Genomic DNA, 27,560 nt, shown 5'->3' with positions numbered 1-27,560 from the left:
ATTTGAAACGGCGATTAGGACAGCGGTCATTTGTAAAGGGAAAGCGACAGTACCGAAGTTAGAAGATAATAACAGGGGGAGATACGTGTGTTTCGCGACCACCGTTTCATCAGCTGTTCACTCCAACTGGTGCAGCCGGTGTCTCGGAAAGTTTTGCCGCTAGTAGAACTAGCCGTCTGAATAAGCGCTCTGATTGGCCAATGTTTACCCCGACACACGTTGCGGCTAATGGGAACTACAGGAGGGGTAGACCAACAAAAGATCAATAGAATGTCTCTCAACCGTAATGTCTGTAGAACTAGCAGAGATTCTATGAGTAGGCTGCCGTATCCAGTCTATCTGTCTGTAGTCCGTCTACCCCTCCCCCCCCCAAAAAAAACCTCTTCGGATCTACACGATTCACATAAGTGACCTATTTTGAGATCAAAACGGCGAATTTCGCCGAAAGGTGACAAGTTTGCAGGTATGAGGGCTGTAAAAAAGCACTGTGTAAGATTTTGAATTTATCTAGTTTAGGCGGGATGATGGGCAGGGTGGGGGTAATCTTACGGGGGTGTTTCTTACGCACCCAACTGGGAGATGCATTTACGGTAGTTCAAGGTGCACTGTGTAAGATTTTGAGTCTCTAGTTTAGATGGCACACTGAGGACTGTGATGAACCAAACTGGAAAATCAACAGGACTTCTGCCTGCCCCCCTGCCTGCCTGCCTGCCTGCCTGCCTGCCTGCCTGTCTGCCTGCCTGCCTGCCAGCCCCCCTGCCTGCCTGCCTGCCTGCCTGCCTGCCTGCCTGCCTGCCTGTCTGTCTGTCTGTCTGTCTGTCTGTCTGTCTGTCTGTCTGTCTGTCTGTATAAGAGATGAAAGGAGAGGAAACGAATGAATAAAAAGAACCAACAGATGAAAGGAGGTGATTCCAGTGGGACGGGGGAAGACGGGTGTGTCTGGGGACACAAGGGGAGAGAGGGAGAGAGAAATTGTGTGTGTGTGTGTGTGTGTGATGCAAAGTGAGAGAGTGAGGGAGAGGGAGAGAAAGAGAGAAAAAAAAGAAAGTGTGTGTGGGTTTGCATGTGGAGAGAGAGAGTAGAGGGAGTAGAGAATATGTGTGGAATATTAAAAGGCCTGTAGTGTGACGTACACACACTGACGTAACGGGGGAAACACACGCGCTTGCACACACGCACACGCACCTTATCTGGCTTGCACTTGTCTAGTCTAAAATGAGAACAAGGAGAGGAGAGGAGAGGAGAGAAGAGAAGAGAAGAGAAGAGAAGAGAAGAGGAGAGGAGTATAAGAGGAGAGGAGAGGAGAGGAGAGGAGAAGAGATAAATAGAGAATAGAGAAGCACAGAGCCGAAAAGAGAGGAGAGGAGAGGAGAGGGGAGGAGAGAGGAGGAGAGGAGAGGAGAGGAGAGGAGAGGGGAGGAGACCCTACGGGTTTCATCGATGAGTCAGAGCTGCAGTGTGTGTGTGTGTGTGTGTGTGTGTGTGTACACGTTTCTTGTGTGTGTGTGTGTGTGTGTGTGTGTGTGTGTGTGTGTGTGTGTGTGTGTGTGTGTGTGTGTGTGTGTGTGTGTGTGTGTGTGTTTGTGTGTTTGTGTGTGTGTGTGTGTGTGTGTGTGTGTGTGTGTGTGTGTACGTTTCTTGAGTCTGTGTGTGTGTGTGTGTGTGTGTGTGTGTGTGTGTGTGTGTGTGTGTGTGTGTGTGGGTCTTGAGTCTGTGTGTGAGCGTTCATGTTTCACTGTGTGCATGTGGTTGACAATACGATATGGGATCGATTTCTTAAATCAGGGATTCGATTTTTTTTCAGATGCTTAAGAATTCCCCACAATACGATGCGATTCGGTTCGATTAGATTTTTTCCAATTACTTTTCCACTGCTATTGTGTTATGGAGCTAGGGCATTGCACAGGGGCCAGCGATTCGATTCTTTTCGATTCTTAAGAATGCCCCACGATATGGTATGCCATGTCCAGACAGCGTTGGCAGATGGTAAATGTTGAATTATCGTACCAAAACCTCAACATTATCGTTTTTGGGGGCTTTTTGGGAGGAAATTACTATTATAATTATTATCATTATTATTACAACCGGTGGCAGAAAAATTGTAACCGGTTAAAGTTGATTCGGTCGACTATCGGTTAAACTGCTACCAGTTAACATCCCTACTGGGGATTACAGCGGTGATGGTGGGAAAAAAAATCCTGAGCCTGAACTTTTTTCCCTGCTCTAACGACGCCGACAAGATACTGCATACTGACGCAACGTAGGCCTATTTTGACACATTATTCAAACATTTAATAGCCTGTTTATGACCATTATTCAAGCCTGATAGTAGAAGAAAACACTGAACCTTTAACACTTTCTGAGATAAGAATAACCCAATGGCTAATTATTACCAATTTATTTTTGCAAACTCTGTCAAGCCTGAAATCAGACATGGAGCCTGAATCAGCCCTGGGATTATATGCTAAAGCAAGAAGATGAGTGCATAGCTTTCTACATGAAAATGAATCAAACATAGAATTTTCTTGAACTCAAATACAACGAAATCCACAAACTAACCAATACAATCTCATCGATAAAATTGATACACCAAATTGGCTAGCGAGACTGCAATGGTCACGTTATACCAGCCTTTGGCCGGTTGGCAGGTGACAGTGTCAAGCATGTTATATTAAGCGTATTAAGACTTAGCACATCTATTGCAGCCTTCTAGAAACAAGTAAAGACCTTCGAGAGGAGCTACTAAACAAGTAAAGACCTTCGAGAGGAGCTACTAAACAAGTAAATACCTTCCTCTTTGGAGAGGAGCTACTAAACAAGTAAAGACCTTCCTCTTTCGAGAGGAGCTACTAAACTAATGCTTGAGCTGGCCTAGCCCCAGGGCAGACTCTTGACATGATGTTTAATTTAGTTTAGTTTAGTTTAGTTTGAGTGTGTGTGTGTGTGTGTGTGTGTGTGTGTGCTGTATGTGTACTCTTTATTAATTTAAAAAACAAAAGCAAAAACAAAAAAACAAAAAAACTAACCCGTCTTTGCAACTGCACTTGTTGTTCTGTATATCTCCTGTGCACTTTGTATTTGCTTGTGATGTTGGCTTGATTATGTCCTCTTTTGAAAGTCGCTTTGGTTATAAAGCGTCTGCCAAATGCAATGTAATGTAATGTCATGTAATGTAATGTAATAATGTGTACATATTGGTGAATGTGCTTTGTCTGTGTGTGTGATGTTTCATAGGTCTGTATGGCTGTATACAGTGTGTGTGTGTGTGTGTGTGTGTGTGTGTGTGTCTTCTGTCCTTATGATCAATCAATTTATTAACAAATCAATCAATCCATCTTCTGGTCTGTGTGTGTGTGTGTGTGTGTGTGTGTGTGTGTGTGTGTGTGTGTGTGTGTGTGTGTGTGTGTGTGTGTATGTGTGTGTGTGTGTGTGTGTGTGTGTGTGTGTGTTCCGACTTACTTGTGTTGGCGTATGTGTTGTATTGAAAACCTCTTGACCGGGTCATACTCTAGCATACCTGGAAAACAGAGAGATGGAGAGAGAGAGAGAGAGAGAGAGAGAGAGAGAGAGAGAGATGGAGGAATAGAGAGAGGATTACATTAATGTGTGTGTAGCAGATTCATAGACTCATAAACTTTGCTTTACAAGTTTGAGAGAGAGAGACAGAGAGAGAGAGAGAGAGAGAGAGACAGAGAGAGAGAGAGAGAGAGATGGAAGAATAGAGAGAGATGGAGGAAGAGAGAGAGGGGCGAGGGGACAGAGAGAGAGGGGGAGAGAGAGAGAGGGAGGAAGAGAGAAAGAGAGAGAGGGAAAGAGAGGGGGAGTGAGAGAGAGAGAGAGAGAGAGAGAGAGAGAGAGAGAGAGAGAGAGAGAGAAGCAGACAAACAAACATATGTGTGTGTGTGCGCGTGCGTGTATATGTGTGTGTGTGTGTGTGTGCATGTGTGTGTGTGTGCGTGCGCTTCATTGCAATACACTGCCACCAAAATAGCACCTCAAGTGCTACGTCATGACTTTGCTGTGTGTGTGTGTGTGTGTGTGTGTGTGTGTGTGTGTGTGTGTGTGTGTGTGTGTGTGTGTGTGTGTGTGTGTGTGTGTGTGTGTGTGTGTGTGTGTGTGTGTGTGTGTGTCTGTTCATGTTTGTGTGTTGTGTTGTTTATGAGTCATCAGTCCATGTAAATATATTTATTTAATTTATTTCTCCACTAGATTTATTTTCTGACCTCATTTCTCCAATTAGCTCCACACTACCACCTGGTGGTCAAATGTGGTCAGTGCGACCACATCGCCACAACTGCACCCAACACTACTCCAGAATTTGGGAAACAAGATATCGCAAAATTATAACAAGATGAAATATATCCAAGAATGAATTATGGGATGAGCAAAATAAAATGAATTGTAATAATAATTATGTAAAGGCAACAACATGGAACTTAGGTGGACAGATTTCTGGCCAGAAACACTAGCCTGTCAGTATGTTCTGGCTTCAAGGACGCTCTCAAAGGTAGGACACTATTGCCACGATTAAATCATGATTGAAATCACGACTTGGATTTGATCATTTAATCACGATTTTCGATTAATTGTGAAGCCCTTCAGGGGTGATGGTGAAAAAAAAAATCCTGAGCCCTCGCCTCTAGAAACGTGTGTGCTGCTTTGCACGCTTCTGCCGCCTGCTCTCCCATACAAAGTCAATTACTTCCACATCTTTCCACGCGTTCAACGCCTGCGGTAAAGTCGTACGGTAAACCAGTGCTCTCCCCCATCCTCCTCCATGACTGAGGTACCCTGAGCATGGTACCGTCCCACCGCACTGCTCCCCAAGGGGCGCCACTGAGGGCTGCCCCCTTGCACGGGTGAGGCATAAATGCAATTTCGTTGTGTGCAGTGTGCAGTGTTCACTTGTGTGCTGTGGAGTGCTGTGTCACAATGACAATGGGAGTTGGAGTTTCCCAATGGGCTTTCACTTTCTTTCACTAATAGTCGTACGGTAGAGCGCGTCTCACCCCTGAGGAGGTCCGACAGTAGAGGGCCACACTCCTCCGGGATCGAGTAGTCTCCCTTGCCGATGTTCTCAAACAGCTTGTAGATGTTGTCCCCTTCGAACGGGTACAGGCTCGTCGTAATATTATATCTGGAGGGAAAAAAACACAGAAAAAAACACAAACAGCATTGAATGAATGAATGAATGAATGAATTGATTTCTTCAAAAGAAAGAAGTCTACCGCACAATACTACCACCACCACCACCACCAATACTACTACCACTACTACCACTACTACCACTACCACGCATGTGTGGGTCTACTCACAGTGTAACGCCTGCTGACCTTGAATCCAGAGAAGGTCATTGGCAATCTCTACTACTGTACCACTAAACTACTATTCAACTCTAGGTGTCTAGGTCATTGGCAATCTCTACTATTCAACTCTACTACTACTAGTACTGCACGTGCGGGTCTACTCACAGTGTGACGCCTGCGGACCAGATGTCCACCTTGAAGCCAGAGAAGGTGTCGAGGCCGTTGGCGATCTCTGGCGGCTGAAAGGCCGGGGAGCCCTGGCTGGTCCTACACGTGTCGTCTTCAGCAAACGGGTGAAGAGCCTGGAGGAGCAGAGAGAGAGAGAGAGAGAGAGAGAGAGAGAGAGAGAGAGAGAGAGAGAGAGAGAGAGAGAGAGAGAGAGAGAGAGAGACCGCCTTGTCAAAGATCCATTGATCTTCAACATACTGTACACATCCTTGTACAGCAACGAGATGTATGATGCAAACCCCTCCCCAAACCCAAAGGCTTTCAGGGTTTTTAGCATGTACATGTGTGAGACTTTGTCAAAGGCCTTCTTCTGGTCTAAAGAGAAGAGAGCAAGATCCATGGAGGTGCTGTTGCAGGGCTTGCCACAGCTAGCTGATGGGCAGAGGGAAAAACCTGATGGTGTGCTGTCCTATGAGGAAATATCCAAGGCTGCCTCAGAGCTTAACACAGAGGGAGAGAGAGAGAGTTAGAGCGAGAACGAGGGAGAGGGAGATTCAAATTCAGCCTATTGTTGTGGAAAGCCATTTTGACATGCAATGTGACAGCCAGAGATGTGGACTTGTGACTTGTTTCTTGTGACTTGAGTCACTAATGGATGACTTGAGACTTGACTTTGCAATAATAAATATGACTTGTGACTTCACTCGGACTTGTATGCTATTGACTTAGGGCTTGACAGTTTACTTGCTTTTCTGCATATGTCTGTGAAAATATTACCTGTTTTCATTTAAGAATGTGAGAGGTAATGAATCCATAACCAAAAGCAGTTGTCAACAGTGTGTGTAGAATACATACATGGTGACATTTTAAGGACTCGGGGAAAAAAAGACTCGAACTTGGCTTGGGTTCAACTTGGACAAATGTGTCTTAACTCGTGACTTGGACCTGGACAAATGTGTCTTAACTCGTGACTTGGACCTGGACAAATGTGTCTTAACTCGTGACTTGGACCTGGACAAATGTGTCTCAACTCTGGACTTGGACCTGGACAAATGTGTCTTAACTCGTGACTTGGACCTGGACAAATGTGTCTCAACTCGTGACTTGACTCGGACTTGATTGGAAGGAGCCTTGGCCAGAGGGTGTTCAAAGTTGAGGTAAATTAGATAGAATGGAGTGTTAAGTGTAGCAGGCGAGTCGGAGATGTTCAGTGCTGTGATCCTGTGTAGTCTTTTCTCCAATTGAAACCCATTATAAGACGTGACAGTAGAACTACATAAATAGCCTCTTTGGGTAGCCTAGTGTGTAGTCTTTTCTCCAATTGAAACCCATTATAAGACGTGACAGTAGAACTACATAAATAGCCTCTTTGGGTAGCCTAGTGTGTAGTCTTTTCCTCCCATTGAAACCCACTATAAAACACAGCTGTTGAACTACAGAAATGGCCTCTGGTCTTACCTCTGCTACTCCCAGGTCGGAGATCTTGAGCGCTATGATCCTGTGTAGTCTTTTCTCCAATTGAAACCCCTTATAAGACGTGACTATAGAACTACAGAAATGGCCTCTGGTCTTACCTCTGCTACTCCCAGGTCGGAGATCTTGAGGGCCCCGTCGGTGGTGAGCAGCAGGTTTCCAGGTTTGATGTCTTTATGCACGATCCCCTGACTGTGGAGATACTCTAGGCCATCGAGGAGCTGGCAGAAATAGCTGAGGAGAGGGGGAGGGGGGGGGAGAGGAGAGAGAGAGAGAGGAAGAGAGAGAGGGGAGGAGAGGAGAGAGAGGGGGGGGAGAGGAAGAAAGAGAGAGAGAGAGAGAGAGAGAGAGAAGAGAGAGAGGAGAGAGAAAGAAAGAAAGAAAGAAAGAAAGAAAGAAAGAAAGAAAGAAAGAAAGAAAGAAAGAAAGAAAGAAAGAAAGAAAGAAAGAAAGAGAGAGACAGAGACAGAGAGTGAGAGAGAGAGAGGTTAGTTGGTTCCCAAATACTCTGACTGGAGAATCCATCCATCCATCCATCTATCCATCCATCCATCCATCGTTAACCATTTTAGAGTGGCAAGTAAACCAACGTATACTGTTAGTTGTGCTACTATGTTTGACAAAATTGCATGTCCATGACATTCCAGGAGCACTGCTGTTTATGCGTCTCTCTTACCCGCGGGCCTGGAAGATGGCCAACCGAGAGTCTTCATCTTCCATTCGAATATGAACTATCAAACATGGCCTCTTCAGTTAGCCATTTTGTAGTCTTTCCTCACACTTAAACCCATTACTGTATAAGGCACGGTTATTGACGCGGTAATCGTGGGCCTTCAAGTGTACAGTCTTCCATCTATCCATCTTCCAGTATCAAAGGTTTGATACTGTGAATGTTGGGGATATGGCTTCAATTACAACATATAATGATGATGTAGGCATTGAACTAGTGATCGACATTCCTACGGTTGTGAAGGCATTTAAGGCTCTACAAGGAAAGCCAGTGGGCCAGATGGGATCTCCCCACGAATTTTACATGACTTTGCTCAGCAGCCTGGTGCCCACTGTTCCAGCTGTCTGTGGACATGCACATTATACCCTCAGCGTGGAAAAAAGCAATAATAATTCCAATACCCAAGAAACCTTGTCCACGCGAGAATAATGATTTTAGACCGGTTGCCTTAACATCAGTGGTGATGAAAACATTTGAGTGTATAATGCTGGGGGAGTTGAGAACACAGGTGCAACACCTTCTCGACCCCTATCAGTTTGCCTATTAGGATGGAAGGAGTACTGCGGACGAACTTTGCACTATATCTCATCTTATAATTAAGCACCTTGAAAACACCAAGGCATATGCCAGGCTCCTTTTTATATATTTTAGTTCTGCGTTTAACACAATTGTGCCTCATTTTTTTTAGAGAAATTACAAAGAATGCATGTCAACCCTATTATGATTAAATGGTATAATGCATTTCTCACAGATAGGACACAACAGGTAAAAATTAACTCCACACTCTCTGACATACTCACAATCAACACAGGAGTCCCACAAGGTTGTGTGAGTTCCCCATTATTGTTCACATTATACACAAATGAATACACAAATCAATACTCAAACAATCACATAATCAAATTTTCAGACGACACAGTCATTCTTAGTTTACTGACACAGGACTCTGATGCTTCTGTCTACCAGTCAGAGGTAGACAAGGCTGTGTTGTGGTGCGAGTCGAATAACCTGGTATTAAATGTAAGCAAAACCTGCTCCACTGAACGGGGAGCCAGTGGAGCAGGTCTCCACATACAAATACTTAGGGGTTGTATTAGATTCTCAATTAAAATGGGCTCAGCACGTTAAATTTTTAAGTGCGAGAATCAGCCAACGGATACATTTCCTTAGGAGGTTGAGTGTTTGGCATTGATAAAGAAATAATGATGGCTTTTTACAGGGCTTCAATCGAATCAATCATCAGATATGGGATCGTTGTATGGTTTGGGAACCTTTCTGTGAAATTGAAAGCTGAACTACAAACTCTCATTAAGAGAGCAGGGAAAATAATGGGCATGCCCCCTCCCACATCACTGCAGGCCTTATTTGACGAAACAGTAAAAAGACAGGGTCTGAAGATCATAGAGGATGATGAACATATTTTGCATGGGGAATATGAGATACTGCCCTCAGGGAAGAGATACAGGCTACCCAACTGTAATACTAATAGACAGGTCATCAGCTGGGAAAATTAGGCCTTTCGTCCTACCGCACTTTTCTCTATGGATTACTGACCAGAAGCCCTATTGGAAGAAATTAAAACATGGGGCCACGTCAATTTTTGCTCAGAATTCAATATGGCCGCCATTTTCCAAAATGACTTGTTTTCATGCATTATTACATTGTACTATAAGGTGATATTCATGAACAATTAACTACTTTCAGCACTATTCTGTCCTATTTCCTTACATACATGTTTACAAAGGTTGACTAAACTAAAAGAAATGAAAATAAAGTTGGCCGCCTTGCAATATCCAAAGGAAAGTGTTGAAAATAATGATTGAAATGCACATACAGAGTCTATGGCTGGGACAATTAGGCCTATTGTCCTGTCAGGGTTTTCACAGTGGATTACAGACCAGAAGGCCTATTGAAAAAGTTTCACCATCTGGTTGCCATCTCAAATGTGCTCCAAAATTCAAAATTCAATTCTCTGTTTTTCAGAATGGCAGACTTTCATACATTTTTCTCAATACTGTAAGACCATAATTATCAATAAAGATAACCTATTTTCAGTGAAATCTCCTATCTACAGACGTGAGTACAAAGGTTGGCAACAGATAGATGTACATTTCCTACAGACAATATCCTAAGGATTGAATTACACATACACAGTTGACTGCTGAAAAAAGGCTATTGATCTGCAAAACTTTTCACATTAGATTTCTGACTGATTTCTGAAGTTTTTCAGGCCTACATTTTTTTGCATAAAGCAAGGGTGAGTGTGCGTGCCTGTGTGCGTGCGCGTATCCCCCGCTCATCTTTCCCCTGCTCTACAGTGTCTTTCCCCTACACACTATTCTGCCTCCTCCACCCCCTCACTCACACACCCCCCCCCCCACACACACACACACACTATTCTGCCCCCCAACCCCCTCACTCATCGTTCCCATGCTACTCTGCCCCTCCACCCCTCACTCATCCCCCACTATTCTGCCCCCCATGCTCAACCCCCCTGACTCATTCTTCCCCCACCCCCCCCCCACAAAATACTCGCCCACCCCCCACTCAATGTGAAAAGTGTGGCAGGTCAAACCACCCCCACCCCCCCGACTCAACTTACCCCGCCCCCCACACACGCACACATTATTCTGCCACCCGAACCCCACACATCCACCCACACACTATTCTTCCCCCCACCTCCTAATTCAACCCCGACTCATTCCCCCCTAACCCCACTCTGCCCCCCTACCCCCACTCACCCCCTCATTCATCCCCCCGCTCCTCCACATCATCACCCGCCACCCCCCCCCCTATCATTTTAGTGTTAGAAGTTTAATGGCTCAAGTGGACCAGCCTGTTGGCCAATATTCATTAATAGCACATTGCACCAGTAAAGTGAAGTGTGAAGGTTCAATTAGCAAGGTAAGAGCACAGTTTTGCATTTTGCAATGCACACAACATTATGGGTGACATGTCAGAGTTCAAAAAGGAGAAATTCTGTGTAACTGTCTTTGTGATGTATCAAGAGTCACAGTATCCAAGGTAATGTCTGCACACCACCAAGAAGGATGAACCACATCCAACAGGATTAACTGTGGACGCAAGAGGAACTAAATGACACTGAAATGACAGGTGTCCCAGTTATTTTGTCCACCCCCTGTATATATATTCATGCCTTTTTCTAGACAACCTTTATACTCACGTCTGTAAGGAGATAACAATTTAACTGAAAAATAGGTCATCTTTATTGGTAATTATGGCCTTACGGTATTGAGAAAATGTGTGAAAGTCTGCCATTCTGAAAAACAGAGAATATTTTGATTTTTGGAGCACATAGATGGCCCCAAGTTTTCATCTTTTTCAATAGGCCTTCTGGTCTGTAATCCACTGTGCAAACCCTGACAGGACAACATACAGGCCTAATTTTCGCAGCCATAGATTCTGTATGTGCATTTCAATCATTATTTTCAGCACTTTCCTTTGGATATTGCAAGGTGGCCCACTTTATTTTCATTTCTTTTAGTTTAGTCAACCTTTGTAAACATGTATGTAAGGAAATAGGACAGAATAGTGCTGAAAGTAGTTCATCGTTCATGAATATCACCTTATAGTACAATGTAATAATGCATGAAAACAAGTCATTTTGGAAAATGGCGGCCATATTGAATTCTGAGCAAAAATTGACGTGGCCCCATGTTTGAATTTCTTCCAATAGGGCTTCTGGTCAGTAATCCACAGAGAAAAGTGCGGTAGGACGAAAGGCCTAATTTTCCCAGCTGATGACCTGTCTATAATAGGTTCAAATTTTCAATGGTCCCTTGGTCAATTAGGATACTAAATAGCAGGTCTTAATGGTGCGCATGTGTGTGTGTGTGTGTGTGAGAGAGAGAGAGGGTGTGTGTGTGCGTGTGTGTGTGTGTATGTGTGTGGGGGGGGTGGGGGGTGGTGTACTCTTATGTAGCATTATACTTTTGTACATGTAGCATTATAGTTTTTATCTCTATTATTTTATTTTATTATTTTTTTTGAGCAATAGCTCTAGCTCAGAGTATGTGCAATATCTAGGTTTGTATATGCCTTTGGATGACTCGGGGCCAAAACTGGCACATTGGGTGTAACACTAACAATGGTCGTCTGTTACCTGTTTATATGTTTGTTTGTGCTTTGTGGTCCTAAGTCTGTCTATTGTGGTAATTTGATGTTAATTGTGAATCACACTTTCTCATGTCCATTCTGAATTTCTCTCCTGAAGAGACAATAAAGGATAATCTAATCTAATCTAATCTAAACCCATTTTATGTGGCCTATGCCAGTGATTCTCAACCTTTTTTTAGGCGAGGCACCCTTTAAATTCATTAAACATTTCAAGGCACCTCAAACCAATAAGCAGTAATATGGCATCGCATCCGATACCACACAAGCTTAGAAAAGTAACACATTTGGAGACGTCACACGACCTACGTTCGAAGTTGCAGCTGACTGGGGCGACCTATATTTACTTTATTGTGCGTAAATGGCAGATGAAAGATTCCACTGACTAACATTAACTTATCAATTTAGACAAATATACAGTATAGAACATAATTTATTTATCAGCCACATTTCCGCGGCACCCCTGTTGAGAAACACTGGCCTAGGCAGCTATCAAACTACAAAAATGGCTTCTTATGGTAGCTATACATTGGCTATGTCTCAAATGACACACTTTTGTCAGTGCACTGACAGACAGTGCACAGTGCACACAGTGCACTGAGGTCTTTAGTGCATAGTGTTGTGGAAAAATTTGAGCACTATGCACTGTGCCCTCGCTGGAAGTGACGGCTGAGCATGGCATTAGCTCGCCAAAATACGAGTTGGCTACTGTTTACAATGCACAGCGTCTGGTGCTTGTATTTCCATGTCCTTCACCCCAAAGGACAACAATCACACATACAATACTTTGGTTGGCATGAAAAGGTTGGTGTCCCATCAACATTACTTACAGAATTAGGAGACTGTTGACCAAACTCTTCTACTGAACTGAATGCCACATTTCCTCCGTGTCATAGTCAACATGGCCGCCGTTTAGTGCGTGCAGTTTCCATCATTCAAGCACTGCATTTTTCCGCCATTGTTAAGGGATCATCCTGGCACTTTCAGTGCACTGGCTCAACTGAATTTTTCAGCGTGAGCGCGCTAGGCACTGAAAAACAGTGCCCGAAGTGCACAGGTGTGGCATTTGAGACATGGCCATTGTCTTTTCTGCCACTGAAAATCATTGCAAGATGTGGCTATTGAACTACAAATGACCCAAACTGGCCACGGGCTATCACCTTCTACAAAAAAGGCTCCTTATGGTAGCTATGTGTAGTCTTTTCTCCCATTGAAACCCCTTATAAGACGCTGCAATTGAACTACAAAAATGGCCTCTTACCCGTGGGCCTGGAAGATGGGGAACCTCTTCTCAGGGACGCTGTCCAGCATCTCCTGCATGCCACACACGCAGTACTCCATCACCATATACGTGGACAACAGTCAAGGAAGCACAGTTTGTAGTCTTTTCTCCCATTGAAACACATTGTAAGACGTGGTTATTGAACTACAAAAATGACCTCTTCAGGTAGCCTAGTGTGTAGTCTTTTCTCCCATTTCTCCCATCTTCCGCTTCTCCTCTAATATTAATTGTAAATATAAAATATATAAAAATATTCATTATTATTTGTAAGGATATGTCTTGTAACAATAATTGTAAATATAATACATATAAATATTCATTATTATTTGTAAGGATATCTTCTGCTATTAATTGTAAATATAATATATATAAATATTCATTATTATTTGTAAGGGTATATCTTCTGCTTTCCCTCTAGTATTAATTGTAAATATAATATATATAAATATTCATTATTGTTTGTAAGGATATATCTTCTAATATTAATTGTAAATATAATATATATAAATATTCATTATTGTTTGTAAGGATATATCTTCTATTTTTCCTCGTTGTAGAGCATATAAATATTCATTATTGTTTGTAAGGATATATCTTCTAATATTAAATATAATATGTATAAATATTCATTATTGTTTGTAAGGATATATCTTCTAATATTAATTGTAAATATATATAAATATTCATTATTGTTTGTAAGGATATATCTTCTAATATTAATTGTAAATATAATATATATAAATATTCATTATTATTTGTGAGGATATATCTTCTAATATTAAACGTAAATATAATATGTATGAATATCCATTATTGTTTGTAAGGATATATCTTCTAAATATAATATATATAAATATTCATTATTGTTTGTGAGGATATATCTTCTAATATAAGATATATATAAATATTCATTATTGTTTGTGAGGATATATCTTCTAATATTAATTGTAAATATAATATGTATAAATATCCATTATTGTTTGTGAGGATATATCTTCTAATATTTAATATATATATAAATATTCATTATTGTTTGTGAGGATATATCTTCTAATATTAATTGTAGATATATATAAATATTCTTATTATTTGTAAGGATATATCTTCTAATATTAAATATAATAGATAGATATAAATATTCATTATTGTTTGTAAGGATATCTTCTGCTATTAATTGTAAATATAATATATATAAATATTCATTATTATTTGTAAGGATATATCTTCTAATATTAATTGTAAATATAATATATATAAATATTCATTATTGTTTGTAAGGATATATCTTCTGTTTTTCCTCGTTGTAGAGCACGTCCACCAGCTGAATAACGTTCTTGTGCTGCAGGCGCCTCAGGAGCTGGATCTCCCTGGAGACACACAAGAGGAAAACACACAAAGTAGATTATTATACAAAGTAGATTATTATTAACATTCATATAGTATACATATTATTATACATATTATTATTATTATTATTAACATTCATATAGTATACATATTGTTATTATTATTATACATATTATTATTATTATTATTATTGTGCTGCAGACGTCTCCCTAGAGAAAAATAGATGAACAATAATCACTGATGATGATAATTATTATTGGTAGGGGGGGGAGAGAGAGAGAGAGGGAGAGAGGGAGGGAGAGAGAGAGAGACAGAGAGAGAGAGAGAGCATATGTGCAATGAAAAGGGTGTATGTGCATGTGTGACATTGCATGTGTGTGTGTGTGTGTGTGTGACGGACACAGAATGACTGAAAACTACAATGTCCTGACGCTTACTGCACCGCACACACATCCGAAAATGAAACAGCAACAGAATTTCATCTTGCACATGCACACACGCACAGCTGCGGTAAGGAGCAGTGTCTCTCTCTCACCTTCACACACACACACACACACACACACACACACACACACACACACACACACACACACACACACACACACACACACACACACACACACACACGATAGCAGAGCTTTCTTTCAGGCTCTCTCTTTCACACACATGCACGCACACACACACAAATTAATTGCTGAAAGTGCTTAAGTGTAATTAACAAATCCCCCTAAGGCTCTGACAGCGAAGAGGAGAGCTGAAACAGTCTGGTGTATGTGTGGGTGAGAGAGGGAGAGGGAGAGGGAGAGGGAGAGAAGAGAGAGAGAGAGAGAGAGAGGGAGAGGGAGAGGGAGAGGGAGAGAAGAGAAGAGAAGAGAAGAGAAGAGAAGAGAAGAGAAGAGAAGAGAAGAGAAGAAGAGAAGAGAAGAGAGAGAGAGAAGAGAAGAGAGAGAGAGAGAGAGAGAGAGAGAGAGAGAGAGAGAGAGAGAGAGGGAAACAAAAGCATGTGTGTGTGTGTGTGTGTGTGTGTGTGTGTGTGTGTGTGTGTGTGTGTGTGTGTGTGTGTGTGTGTGTGTGTGTGTGTGTGTGTGTGTGTGTGTGGTCTTTTCTCCCATTGGAACTAGGGCTGATATATCGAAAATGTATCGATATCGCGATATCACGGCTTGCGATACACGTATCGCAAAAGTTGGTTATATCGTGATACGTACTTTCTAAGTTTTAATAACAGCTAATTTGGTGAAAAGGTTAAAAAATGTATTAAAAAGGTTGACATTTTAAGTTGATGCTGTATATTAGCCATGAAAATATATGTATATATTAAATACAGGGTTCCCATACTTTTTTCATGAACGAATTCAAGCACTTTTCAAGTACCTTCAAGCACCAAATTTTCAGTTTTCTAGCACCTTTAAATAGGTCGAGGGAGGGGGGTGTGGGGGTCCTCCCTCCGAAATTTTTGTGTTTTTAAGATGCAATTCTCTGCATTCTAATCAATTTTAGGGTGTCGAATGGCAAATCCCATCAGACATCTCACTCCCTCAGAATTTTGATATACCTGAACAAGTTATTCCTATTATTTGGCTGACTGAGTTTGACTTGACACAAATTTCAAGCATTTTCAAGCACTTCACCAAAAATTCAAGCATTTCCACAACCTTGAAAACACTTAATTGAAATTCAAGCATTTTCAAGGAATTCAAGCACCAGTGGGAACCCTCTAAATATTGTGAGTGTCCATCCCCCTCCCTCCGCCCCCCCGCCTCGGGACAGTGCAAAAGAACGAGTACTCAGATCGGGGTTCCGAAATACAAACTGGACCCGAGGTTGCTCTCCCGACATCAGTTGTAACTGCGTTCTATTGCAACAGCTGGGGACAATACAAATGTCTGAAAACACTAACGTTGAACAGCAAACTGCAACTTTTAGTTCGGTTAGTTTCATTTTATATGGTTTAGTCATGGCTCATTCTTTTGATGGTAGAGTTTGTTCTCCATTCACATCAATTGTACGTGTTCTATTGTAAAAGTTGGGGACAATACAAATGTCTGAAAGCACCAACGTATAACGATCTCGAAGTACACCGAACGAAGTGCTCCGAGTTTGTGTTTCGGAACCCCGATCAGAGTACACGTTCTATTGTACTTTCCCGAGGCGAAGGGCGGGGTTTCCGACAACTGAGTTTCAAAAGAATGCACCACACGACCTGGCTATTGAGCTACAAAAACGGCCTCTTCAGGTGGCCTAGGCCAGTGTTTCTCAACAGGGTTGCCGGGGAAACGTGGCTGATAAATACATTGCGCAATGTAATACATATTTGTCTAAATTGATAAGTTAATGCTAGTCAGTGGAATCTTTCATCTGCCATTTACACACAACAAAGTAAATATAGGTCGCCCCAGCCAGCTGCAACTTCGAACGTAGGTCGTGTGACGTCTCAAAATGTGTTACTTTTCTCTACTTTGTTGGATTGGGGTGCCTTGTAATTTTTCATGAATTGAAAGGGTGCCTCGCCTAAAATAAGGTTGAGAAACACTGGCCAAGTGTGTAGTCTTTTCTCCCATTGAAACCCATTATAAGATGTGGATATTGGACTACAAACATGGCGCTACTCACTTCTTGACGTTGGCCTCTCCGTTGGGGATCCTGCGCAGCTTCTTCTTCTTCAGGATCTTCACGGCTCTCCGGCACAGAGTCTCAGAGTCCAGCATCTCCTTCACCTAGAGATATAATAATAAATACATTATTATTATTATTAATCCTAAACGGCTCTCCGGCACAGAGTCTCAGAGTCCAGCATCTCCTTTACCTAGACATGGAGAATATATACATTATTATTATTATTATTATTATTATTATTATTATTAATAATAATAATCATCATCCTAAACGGCTCTCCGGCACAGAGTCTCAGAGTCCAGCATCTCCTTTACCTAGATAGATAATAATATACATTATTATTATTATTATTATTAATCCTAAACGGCTCTCTGGCACAGAGTCTCAGAGTCCAGCATCTCCTTCACCTAGAGATATAATAATAAATACATATACATTATTATTATTGTTATTATTAATCCTAAACTGCCCTCCAGCACAGAGTCTCAGAGTCCAGCATCTCCTTCACCTAGAGATATAATAATAAATATATATACATTATTATTATTATTATTATTAATCCTAAACGGCTCTCCGGCACAGAGTCTCAGAGTCCAGCATCTCCTTCACCTAGAGATATAATACATATTAAATATATATACATTATTATTATTATTATTATTATTATTATTAATCCTAAAAGGCTCTCCGGCACAGAGTCTCAGAGTCCAGCATCTCCTTCACCTAGAGATGGAGAATAAATACATATACATTATTATTATTATTATTATTATTGTTATTATTAATCCTAAACGGCTCTCCGGCACAGAGTCTCAGAGTCCAGCATCTCCTTTACCTAGAGATATAATACATATTAAATATATATACATTATTATTATTATTATTATTATTATTATTGTTATTATTAATCCTAAACGGCTCTCCGGCACAGAGTCTCAGAGTCCAGCATCTCCTTTACCTAGAGATATAATAAATATATATACATTATTATTATTATTATTATTATTATTATTATTATTAATCCTAAACGGCTCTCCGGCACAGAGTCTCAGAGTCCAGCATCTCCTTCACCTAGAGATATAATACATATTAAATATATATACATTATTATTATTATTATTATTATTGTTATTATTAATCCTAAACTGCCCTCCGGCACAGAGTCTCAGAGTCCAGCATCTCCTTTACCTAGAGATGGATAATAAATATATATAAATTATTATTATTATCATTACTATTATTATTATTATTGTTATTATTGCTATTATTATTTTTATTATTATTACGGTAATCCTAAACTGCCCTCCGGCACAGAGTCTCAGAATCCAACGTCTACTTAACCTGAAAATGAAATAAATTATTCTCATTATAATAATTTTCCTAAACTGCCCTCAGACAGTCTCACAGTTTAACATGGAGATAGATAACTAGAAACTTGGCTCTTTTACAGGCCAACGCGATAACACCCAATTCTATAATACCATGTGTGGTTATATCATAATTAACATACATAATGTATAATAGATTTTAATCACCTTTCCATAAGATCCTTCCCCCAGTAGGTAATCCATCAGGTATTTGTGGACCAGCTTAGCTCTCTTATGTTACTTATATATGCCCAATACTAAGCTATAATATATTCTCTCTCTCTCTCTCTCTCTCTCTCTCTCTCTCTCTCTCTCTCTCTCTCTCTCTTCTCTCTCTCTCTCTCTCTCTCTCTCTCTCTCTCTCTCTCTCTCTCTCTCTCCAGTTTAGCTCTCTTATGTTACTTATATATGCCCAATACTAAGTTATAATACCGTGTAAAATAGACTCTCTCTCTCTCTCTCTCTCTCTCTCTCTCTCTCTCTCTCTCTCTCTCTCTCTCTCTCTCTCTCTCTCCAGTTTAGCTCTCTTATGTTACTTATATATGCCCAATACTAAGTTATAATACCGTGTAAAATAGACTCTCTCTCTCTCTCTCTCTCTCTCTCTCTCTCTCTCTCTCTCTCTCTCTCTCTCTCTCTCTCTCTCTCTCTCTCTCTCTCTCTCTCTCTCTCTCTCTCTCTCTCTCTCTCTCTCTCTCTCTCTCTCTCTCTCTCTCTCTCTCTCTCTCTCTCTCTCTCCAGTATATAAATATATAGACTAGGGATGTAACGATACACTCAACTCACGATTTGATTTGTATCACGATTCATGACCTACGGTTCGATACACCCCATGATTTCACATTTGCCAACATTATAAACTTTATGAATAAAAACTATGATAGTTTATTGGTAGAATAGGTTACAAGAGGCTACTAATAATTTAAAAAAAAGTCTTTATACTGTATAATGATGATGCTTGGAAGCACAATCAATTCATATCATGTGGTTCTTTTCTGGGCTGATGGGTATCTAAACGTTAAAAGGGCGTATCACGATATTGCCTCCTTGTATCGCGATACAGTATCGTGACTCTGTGTATCATGATACTGCCTCCTTGTAGCACGATACAGTATCGTGACTCTGAGTATCACGATTTCTCGGTTCGATACAATATCGTTACAGCCCTAATATACACAGTATTACTTTACCTTTCCGTAAGATCCTTCCCCCAGAAGGTCCCCTATCAGAGGTATTTCCCCACCAGCTTGGCCCTCTTATATTACTTCTATAGGCATAATACTATTTTATAATATAATACAGTGTGTGTAATAAAGATGACGTTATCTATATATTCACCTTCCCGTAAGATCCTTCCCCCAGGAGGTCCCCTAGGCCTAAGAAAATTAAAAGTTTGGTTCCGGTTGGTTGTCAGCTTTGGTCATGGGTCGGTCGGAATTTTTTCGTTTTTTTTCATTTTTTTTTCTTTCAATTTTTTTTAAATGTCCGACACCCCCAAACCCCCACATGCGCCAGATTTCGTCATACACGTTGTTGAAACAATGCCAAGGTGGAGTGAGGCCTGCTAAAGCTACAATGAAATAGCCTACAATAAGCATTAATGAGCCAATTATACTGACCGTCACCGAAATGAGGATATGATGCGTAATAGCCTACCGTTTCTGGCAAAACCTGTCCAGCTGTCAGTTGCCTGACACTGCTATTTTAACTCCTGTAGGCCTATGCCTATGTCCCGTTTACTTTTTTGATTCCTTTCCATCATCCGTTGTAGACCATATTTTCATTGGGATGAAGGTTTCAAGGTGGATGAAGGCTTGCAAACATTCTATTTACTCACTTTTTTGTTTAACGCGAGGATGTAGACACCTGAGGCGATATGAATGTTTTAATGGCGGGTGATTGAGGGGCAACATCGTCATTGTCATTAAATCATCATTGTAGGAAACTGTAGTAGTCCTAGGTCTTCATCGAACAGTCGTAATTGTGGCGACATCATCGTTCATTTCTATTTCATTATTTGGAGGAGGTGCGGAGAGTCAGACAGTGACAGGCGCCCTGCTCCTGTGCAATGGTGGAGGGACAAGCAGAGAGAGAGAGAGCGAGAAAATAACGGGCGCAGGCCAACGGACTTCTTGGTTAGCCAAGCCTTGTGGTAAATGAAAGAATGAAGGAAAACTTGGGCAAAGCATTTCCCTTCTCTCATATTAACTTATTTTACAAGGTATTGATACAGTGCTACTTTAGTAGCCTATTGTTATAACGAGTTATGCATCTCGTCGAACATGCAGCGCGACTGAATGGAAGCCCTTTTCTAACACGAGGAGACAATATCAATACATTCGAAAATCGTGGATACTCATAAAAATGTTGTCTGTGTGTTGCATTTCGAGGCGGGTGGTCAGGCTGTGTCAGTGTCGGGTGAGGTAAGGCTACTGACTTATTATTTGACAGGCATTTTCGCCAGGTTCCCAAACTATCCTACATCGTAGGCTATTAGTCTGCAAGAACTATGAGGCAAGTTGTTTAAAACTTACGAGCTACAACGACAACCAATTAGCATGTTGTAGCATAATAATTAGCCTACACCGAGTAGGTGCGCAACTCTGCAGTGACATATGGGGTTTTCTAATATCAAGCTGGCGGCCCTTATGGCGCGCGTGTGTGTGTGTTGCTCCTATGTGGATAGTCATGCGATGCAAATTCAGTAACTTGCAGGCAGGCAGAAAGTGAGAGATGGCGAGTTATGGGAATGAATAAACGTGTTGTGTCTTGTCTATATGAACACCCGTCCACACAACAATATATTTTTTGAGGATTACAAAAACTCAAAAAAAAAATGTTGGGTCGCACAAAGCATGATAGGGTCGGTGGGCAACCGGAACCAAAACAATATTTTTTCTAGGCCCTATCAGAGTATTTCCCCACCAGCTTAGCTCTCTTATATTACTTAATGTAAGAATAATAACTAAATAATAACTTAATATAATATAATGTATTTTAATCACCTTTCCATAAGATCCTTCCCCCAGGAGGTCCCCCATCAGGTATTTGCCCACCAGCTTGGCTCTCTTCCTCCGCGGCTGATAGATCACCTCCGTGGAGTCTATCCGGTGGATAAAGGTGTCCATCCCCATGCCTGAGGAGAGAGGATAAACAATATAAAGGTGTCCATCCCCATGCCTGTGGAGAGAGGATAAACAATATAAAGGGCCGTACACACACGTCGCTGCTAGTTACTCGCTCAGCGGATGAAGTCAATAGAATGTCTACGTGTTCCAGCGAGTCTCGCTGGCGAGTAGGCGAGGAGAGTACAAGCGATGCGATGTGGGCGGGTTCCGAGATAAACTTATTTTATCTTCGAGCGACGCGAGTTAAAAGAGTAACCAACTGGAATGCCGTATACAGATTATTGACAGGTGACGTTACCCCTGTGGTGTTCTGACCACCCAACTTCTGCACGCCATCACACTTTGGTTAAAAGTGTTGAGGAAAATACAGTGTACGCCATCAAAGGATCATATGCATGGTTGTGCACAGCACACGATCAACGTTAAACAGCGTAGGCCTACATTTTGTTTCGTACGGACGTTATTGGCGCGGACAGCGGGAACCATGACAACCAGTAAACAAAATCACCCAGAGCGAGTGGCAAGTAGGCGAGTGAGCAAGTAGCGAGTAAATAGCAGCGACGTGTGTGTACGGCCCTTTAAGGTGTCCATCCCCATGCCTGTGGAGTGAGGATAAACAATAATCCGTTTCATCAGTTGCGGGATATGCAGAATGATTTTGTCATTCCAGTTTATAGCGCCACAAAAACAAGGCAAAAAGCAAAATGAGGGTGTAACGGTCAAATGTTCCATCAAACAGCTTCCTTGGCCGAAGTCTGCACTGAGGGCATTTCTAGTTATTTTTATTATTAGAGCAAGTCCTGCTTATAGTAATCTCAAAGTACAGTTTCTTGCTTGCTTGCTTCTCTTGTGCAGGTCAGTAAAAATAGAAACCGATTCTCCTCCTAGGCCTTTCGAGATAGACACCATTCAAACACTAAAACGACTGGCTCGGCTTGGAGATTTCAAAATATACTTTGTGTGTCCATACCCCTTGTCGTTTTTTTTTATTCATCGATTTTGTGCAAGTTTGGGTCAGGAGAGAGTGTTCCGACAGATCAGAGTGTAGGAGGCTTTTTCGTTCATAAAACATTAGGGATGCACCGATACTACTTTTTGAAAACCGATACAAGTATGAGTACATTAATGTGTACCAATACCGATACCTTTTATCACCAAAATACAATGAAAACTAGATTGCATTCTCGCAGAAAATGCTGTAAGCGGGCTTGCCTTTTGGGGCAGAGCTGAGCAGTTTTATTTTTGATATCTCTATACCTAAATTAAAAACAAACTACTGTTGAGAAAACAAGGCTAAAAGAAATGTGGGAACAATCCATCCACCCAGTAAGAAGTTATGAGCGAATCAATTCAGCCATCTTGGATTCAGCCATCTTGAAAGTGTTGTGGCTCCGCGTTTTGGGGATATACTGAATTACATACATGGTATTTTAAGTTGGCTAAGGAACACTGCATATTAGGGGTGGTACGGTTCACAAAATTCACGGTGCGGTTCATATCACGGTGTCAAGGTCACGGTTTTCGGTTCTCTACTGTTCTTTTTTTTAGTTCATGATAAATGGTGCACTGGGAATATTAAACAATATTTATATAACTGCAGTTATAAAGTGATGTGCTCTGTTTGAGCGTTCCAAAGGCCCTCTTTTCAATTGGCTAATAGAATCAGATTTATCACTAATAACCTACATATGGTTTATGTAGGCTGATAATGTGAAAATGGTGTGATTTTATTTGTCATCCTCTCATTGGTATTATATGCTAATGTTCAGAGAGACTGGATAAGATACTCCTAGGATCTCTGTTGTACATATTTTTCTGGGCAGTACATGAATTGCGGTTTGCGATGGATTGCACGGTTCGGTTCGGTATGTGTGTGAATTGTACGGTTTCGGTTTTCAGTGCAGTTTGTGCCATACCTACTGCATATGATATAATTTTGAAAATCAACATGGGTCCGTGTGGGATTCGAACTCACAACCTCCATATCTCTCATCCAGCACCTTTGCCATTGATACTAAATGACATGCATGGTATTTTAAGTTGGCTAAAGAACACTGCATATGATATAATTTTGTAAATCAACATGTGTCCGAGTGGGAACTCCCAACCACCATACTGCTGATCTAGCACCTTTACCATTAAGCCAAGCAGCTGCCTGTCAAGAGCATTCCAGCAAGACAATATTCATTGCATTGAAGAGCTGAACAATAGACTTCTAGAACGGTAGTGCAGCTGCTCGTTAAGAATAGAATGTTGAGAGAAAGTGACAGTTGAGATGGAACCCTGTATTGGCAGCACCTGTTCTGATTGACTGTATGGCAGTTAGTATTGTGCTCTAAGGCAGAGTGCAGAATCCAAACAGTTTCTAGTTTTTAGATCGCTGTTGTTAAAAAAAACTAAAAAGAATTGGCACATGTCCTGCTCACAGATTGGAGTCATACGTGTGATCTTTCTAACAGTCCTTGAATGAAGTTTATAGGTTAAACGGTTCAGTCACAAATGGTCCTCTTGTGGAAGATGTGCTGACCTCTTCAAAAAGGCACTTCAAGAGTCAATAGGAAAAGCCATTGGGCCAGCCCAGCACTTTTTACACACCTGTCATTTGAAAGGTAATGGGAGTTGGGACATGAAACTTTCACCGTTTGGAGTAATCTCATAGAGCTTGCTAACAACGCGTCAACTAAACTTCTAGGTGAAAGTGGTTGTAAATGTCCATACAGTACATACCCATGCCAGCCATGATGCCCAGCTCTCCTTCCCCCAGGTAGTTATAATAATAATAATCATAATAATAATAATAATAATATAAATGCGTACCCATGCCAGCCATGATGCCCAGCTCTCCTTCCCCCAGGTAGTCCAGGTGATGCAAGTCTCCCACGCTCATCGTCACGGCGACCTGGCTCTTCTTCTCAACAGAACACACGAAGCACTCACCACAAGAGAAAATATTCATAAAAACTAATGATAAAAAAACAAACAAAAAACCTCCTCTCTCTATTGTCTTCTTCTCTGTCACACACACAAAGCTTCAAAGCTGCAGACGGCGTTGTGCGCGACCTAGCACCACCTCCACGAGTAACGTTCCTCTACTGGTCGCCTTTCAGATGGTTAACCAGACGAGACTTCTTTCCAGAAGTGCCAGAGTTCTTTCATCCTGTTCAGTTTCTGGGAACAGAAAAAAATGTGTGGGGGGAAAGAAAGTGTTTTCTCTGATGCTTTTGCGGTCTTAATAGTCTCTCAGATGCTCTTGCGGTCTTAATTGTACTCGGAGAAGTGCTGAGGCGTGTGCATGACGTTACATCTTCTTATGTTTTAAAAAAAAAAGTTTAAAAAATGTGCAAAAACCAAAAAAAAAAAAAAAAAAAGACGTCTGAAGAAGGGTTTACACCAGAAACGTTACACCAAAAATTAAAATAAGTAGGAGCAGGTGACTTTTTGTCAGTGTTATCCTCCCGAAAAACCAAACCCACACACACGCACACAAATGAGAGGAAAAAATGGTAATAAAATAAAAGTCAAGGCGTTCTCGGTCTCTCGTTTTCGGTCAGTGTTGCAGGACTAGTGTAGTCTCATCTTCTGTCTTTGCAAAAGTAGGGGATGTGCTTTTATTTTGGCATCATGCTTGCTCAATTCAAAAATCCTTGAATCTGTCCCCCTCAAAAAAAGGAAACGGTTTGTCTTTGGTAAATGTTTCACTGCTGGGTCGCAAGTGGAGTCGTCCTTTTCTTGAAGATTTTTGTTTCCTCCCAGAAGAGTCTTCTTCATGAATTAAATCCACAGCTCTATCTTTTGCTGAACACGCACACAGACAAAAAGATGAGATTGGATATTTTCTCTAGCAAAACAGTCGCTCTTTCTCGTTTCTTCAGGGCTTTTGCAGAAAAGTCTTGATATTGAAGATTGTGTTTTGAAGTTGATCCTTCTTGGCTTTTGGCTGAATTCCAAGTAGCATCAGTTTTCAGTTATCCCGACGGCAACAGGGAGTGAGAGGGATTATTCCATTTTTGTAGTTCAAAAGCCACGTCTTATAATGGGTTTCAATGGGAGAAAAAGACTACAAAGTCCAGAAATGGGGCTCTCCACCAGGGGGTTTGAGTCTTGAGGGCTTATTAACTCCAGTGATGGGTCCCCATCTCGGCCTGTATGGTCATCAGGTGTTGCCCTGTGAGAACAAAATACAAAACAGAAATTACTATTATGAATATTACTGTAGTGCTGCACCACAACATGCTCAATGTATAGGGCAGCTATAGCCTGGTCCTGGCCATCCCATAATACTACCATTTCCATTTAGCCTGGTCCTGACCATCCCATAATACTACCACATCCATTTAGCCTGGTCCTGGCCATCCCATAATACTACCATTTCATTTAGCCTGGTCCTGGCCATCCCATAATACTACCATTTCCATTTAGCCTGGTCCTGACCATCCCATAATACTACCACATCCATTTCGTATTCATCATTTCGTATTCATGGTCTGGACTTTGTTTGAACTGACGCGATTGCAGGAAGCAGGAAGGGCATTTTCGGGAAAATCAGGATTTATCTTATAAGTTGTTGAACAAACATGTCCGACGTTTATCTATGGCGATATACAGTCAATCCGGAAAGTATTCACAGCGCTTCACTTTTCTCACATTTTATTATCTTACAGCCTTATTCCTAATGCTACAAATGCATCTCTCAAAACTGTCAAGACAACTTGTTTTTCACATGGGCATAATGGAATAATTTGTGTAGGATTTTGACAACAGAGATTCATTTGTAGCATTTGGAATGAGACTGTAAGATAATAAAATGTGAAAAAAGTGAAGCACTGAATACTTTCCGGATTGACTGTAGGACCGTTTAAAGATATTTTACGAAACTTCAACATAAACACACCGATATAAACAACTTTATAGCACCCTCTAGTGGCTCTGCCGAAAATCTGCATTGAACTAAATTAGACAGACATTGGCTTCGAGATTGTGTGAATTAAATGTCTTTGTCTTCTGTAAACAAGATTCCCTTCCTTGCATTCAGCTCTCTCCACTTCTAAGGGGCTTTATCATATGTGCGATTCTCCCCCTTGCTGCCGCTTCGTCTATTCATTTCACACAACTGCAATCATGTTTGCACTTCCTTCAGATGGATATTATTTGATCCACTTGCTCCCGACAGATATCCCCGTCTTTATTTCACATTTCCAGTAACTATATACATAACGTAACGTAACTGTACATTAGAAGAACGAGGAAAGAAATGGCTATTGCTTATTTTGTTGTCATAATAAAGATTTCGAAGTCGAGGTGACAAGACGCGTGGTGTTGAAAGTGAAAGTGGACATCCATAAGCCGGCTAGAGATCACGCTGTCTCCTCTTGATCGACAACAACATATATGTTTAGCCTCGCTCGACTGATTGTGTCCTTTGACATCAAGTAAAATGTGCCACATCAGATTTCAACTCGTATACATTTGTGTAGCTTTGTAAACTAAACGAGGTGGTGTGGGCTTTGAGAATGCAGCATAAATCCCAGTGCAGTGAATGAATGACAAAATCCACATCTTTGCTCTTTTGGCGTTCCGCTCTCTCCGGTTTGAAGCCCTTTTCCAATGTTCACACAAGTGATTTATTTGCCTGTCCAAACCTTTCATCTCAATTAGCTCATGATTTGCAGTCCCATTTGTTGTTTTCGCTGCCGCTTAGTTAGCACACGAAGGGGAATGGGTCTCGTTCCGCTCATACAGCATAGAAATCTAGACGCCCCTAGCGGCCGCAAATTCCACAACAACAAAAGGCGCGGCGCCGCCAGGCAAAACTGCAAGTGCTGTTTCGGAGCAGGAGCACTAGGCGGTGATGGAAATATTGCCATTTTCGCCATAACGGGTCAGTCAAGCAAAACCTTGAGTTCCAAGCCATTTCATGACTATGAAAAAGTTGCATAGTGTTTCTTTAACAGACATGTCTGACAGAACATCCTACCATAGGATAAAATTACAATGTAGGACCGTTTGTCA

At 41.3% G+C, this 27,560-nt stretch overlaps 1 protein-coding gene across 2 annotated transcripts in view; it reads right to left on the bottom strand.

Moving 5' to 3' along the window:
• Nucleotides 1-25,712, bottom strand: part of stk11 (serine/threonine kinase 11) — a 32,582-nt gene extending 6,870 nt beyond the window's left edge. The window contains exons 1-9 of one of the 2 annotated variants that reach the window (XM_063219805.1): nucleotides 24,369-25,712; nucleotides 21,429-21,559; nucleotides 17,054-17,157; nucleotides 14,377-14,460; nucleotides 13,073-13,162; nucleotides 7,049-7,181; nucleotides 5,472-5,608; nucleotides 5,010-5,137; nucleotides 3,460-3,517 (exon numbers count right to left, since the gene is read on the bottom strand). In XM_063219805.1, the coding sequence (XP_063075875.1) occupies nucleotides 3,460-3,517; nucleotides 5,010-5,137; nucleotides 5,472-5,608; nucleotides 7,049-7,181; nucleotides 13,073-13,162; nucleotides 14,377-14,460; nucleotides 17,054-17,157; nucleotides 21,429-21,559; nucleotides 24,369-24,507 (1,004 nt within the window). In that variant the 5' untranslated portion in view covers nucleotides 24,508-25,712. Of the gene's footprint in view, nucleotides 1-3,459; nucleotides 3,518-5,009; nucleotides 5,138-5,471; nucleotides 5,609-7,048; nucleotides 7,182-13,072; nucleotides 13,163-14,376; nucleotides 14,461-17,053; nucleotides 17,158-21,428; nucleotides 21,560-24,278; nucleotides 24,339-24,368 lie in introns of those variants that run through there. The other variant, XM_063219806.1, reaches the window with a different exon arrangement.
• Between the last annotated feature and the right edge of the window lie 1,848 nt (nucleotides 25,713-27,560).

This window comes from Engraulis encrasicolus, chromosome 16 (assembly GCF_034702125.1).
Source record: "Engraulis encrasicolus isolate BLACKSEA-1 chromosome 16, IST_EnEncr_1.0, whole genome shotgun sequence".
Classification (NCBI taxonomy): domain Eukaryota; kingdom Metazoa; phylum Chordata; class Actinopteri; order Clupeiformes; family Engraulidae; genus Engraulis; species Engraulis encrasicolus.
The sequence above is the reverse complement of the archived record's forward strand: the minus strand, read 5'-3'. Positions and strand labels throughout refer to the sequence as shown.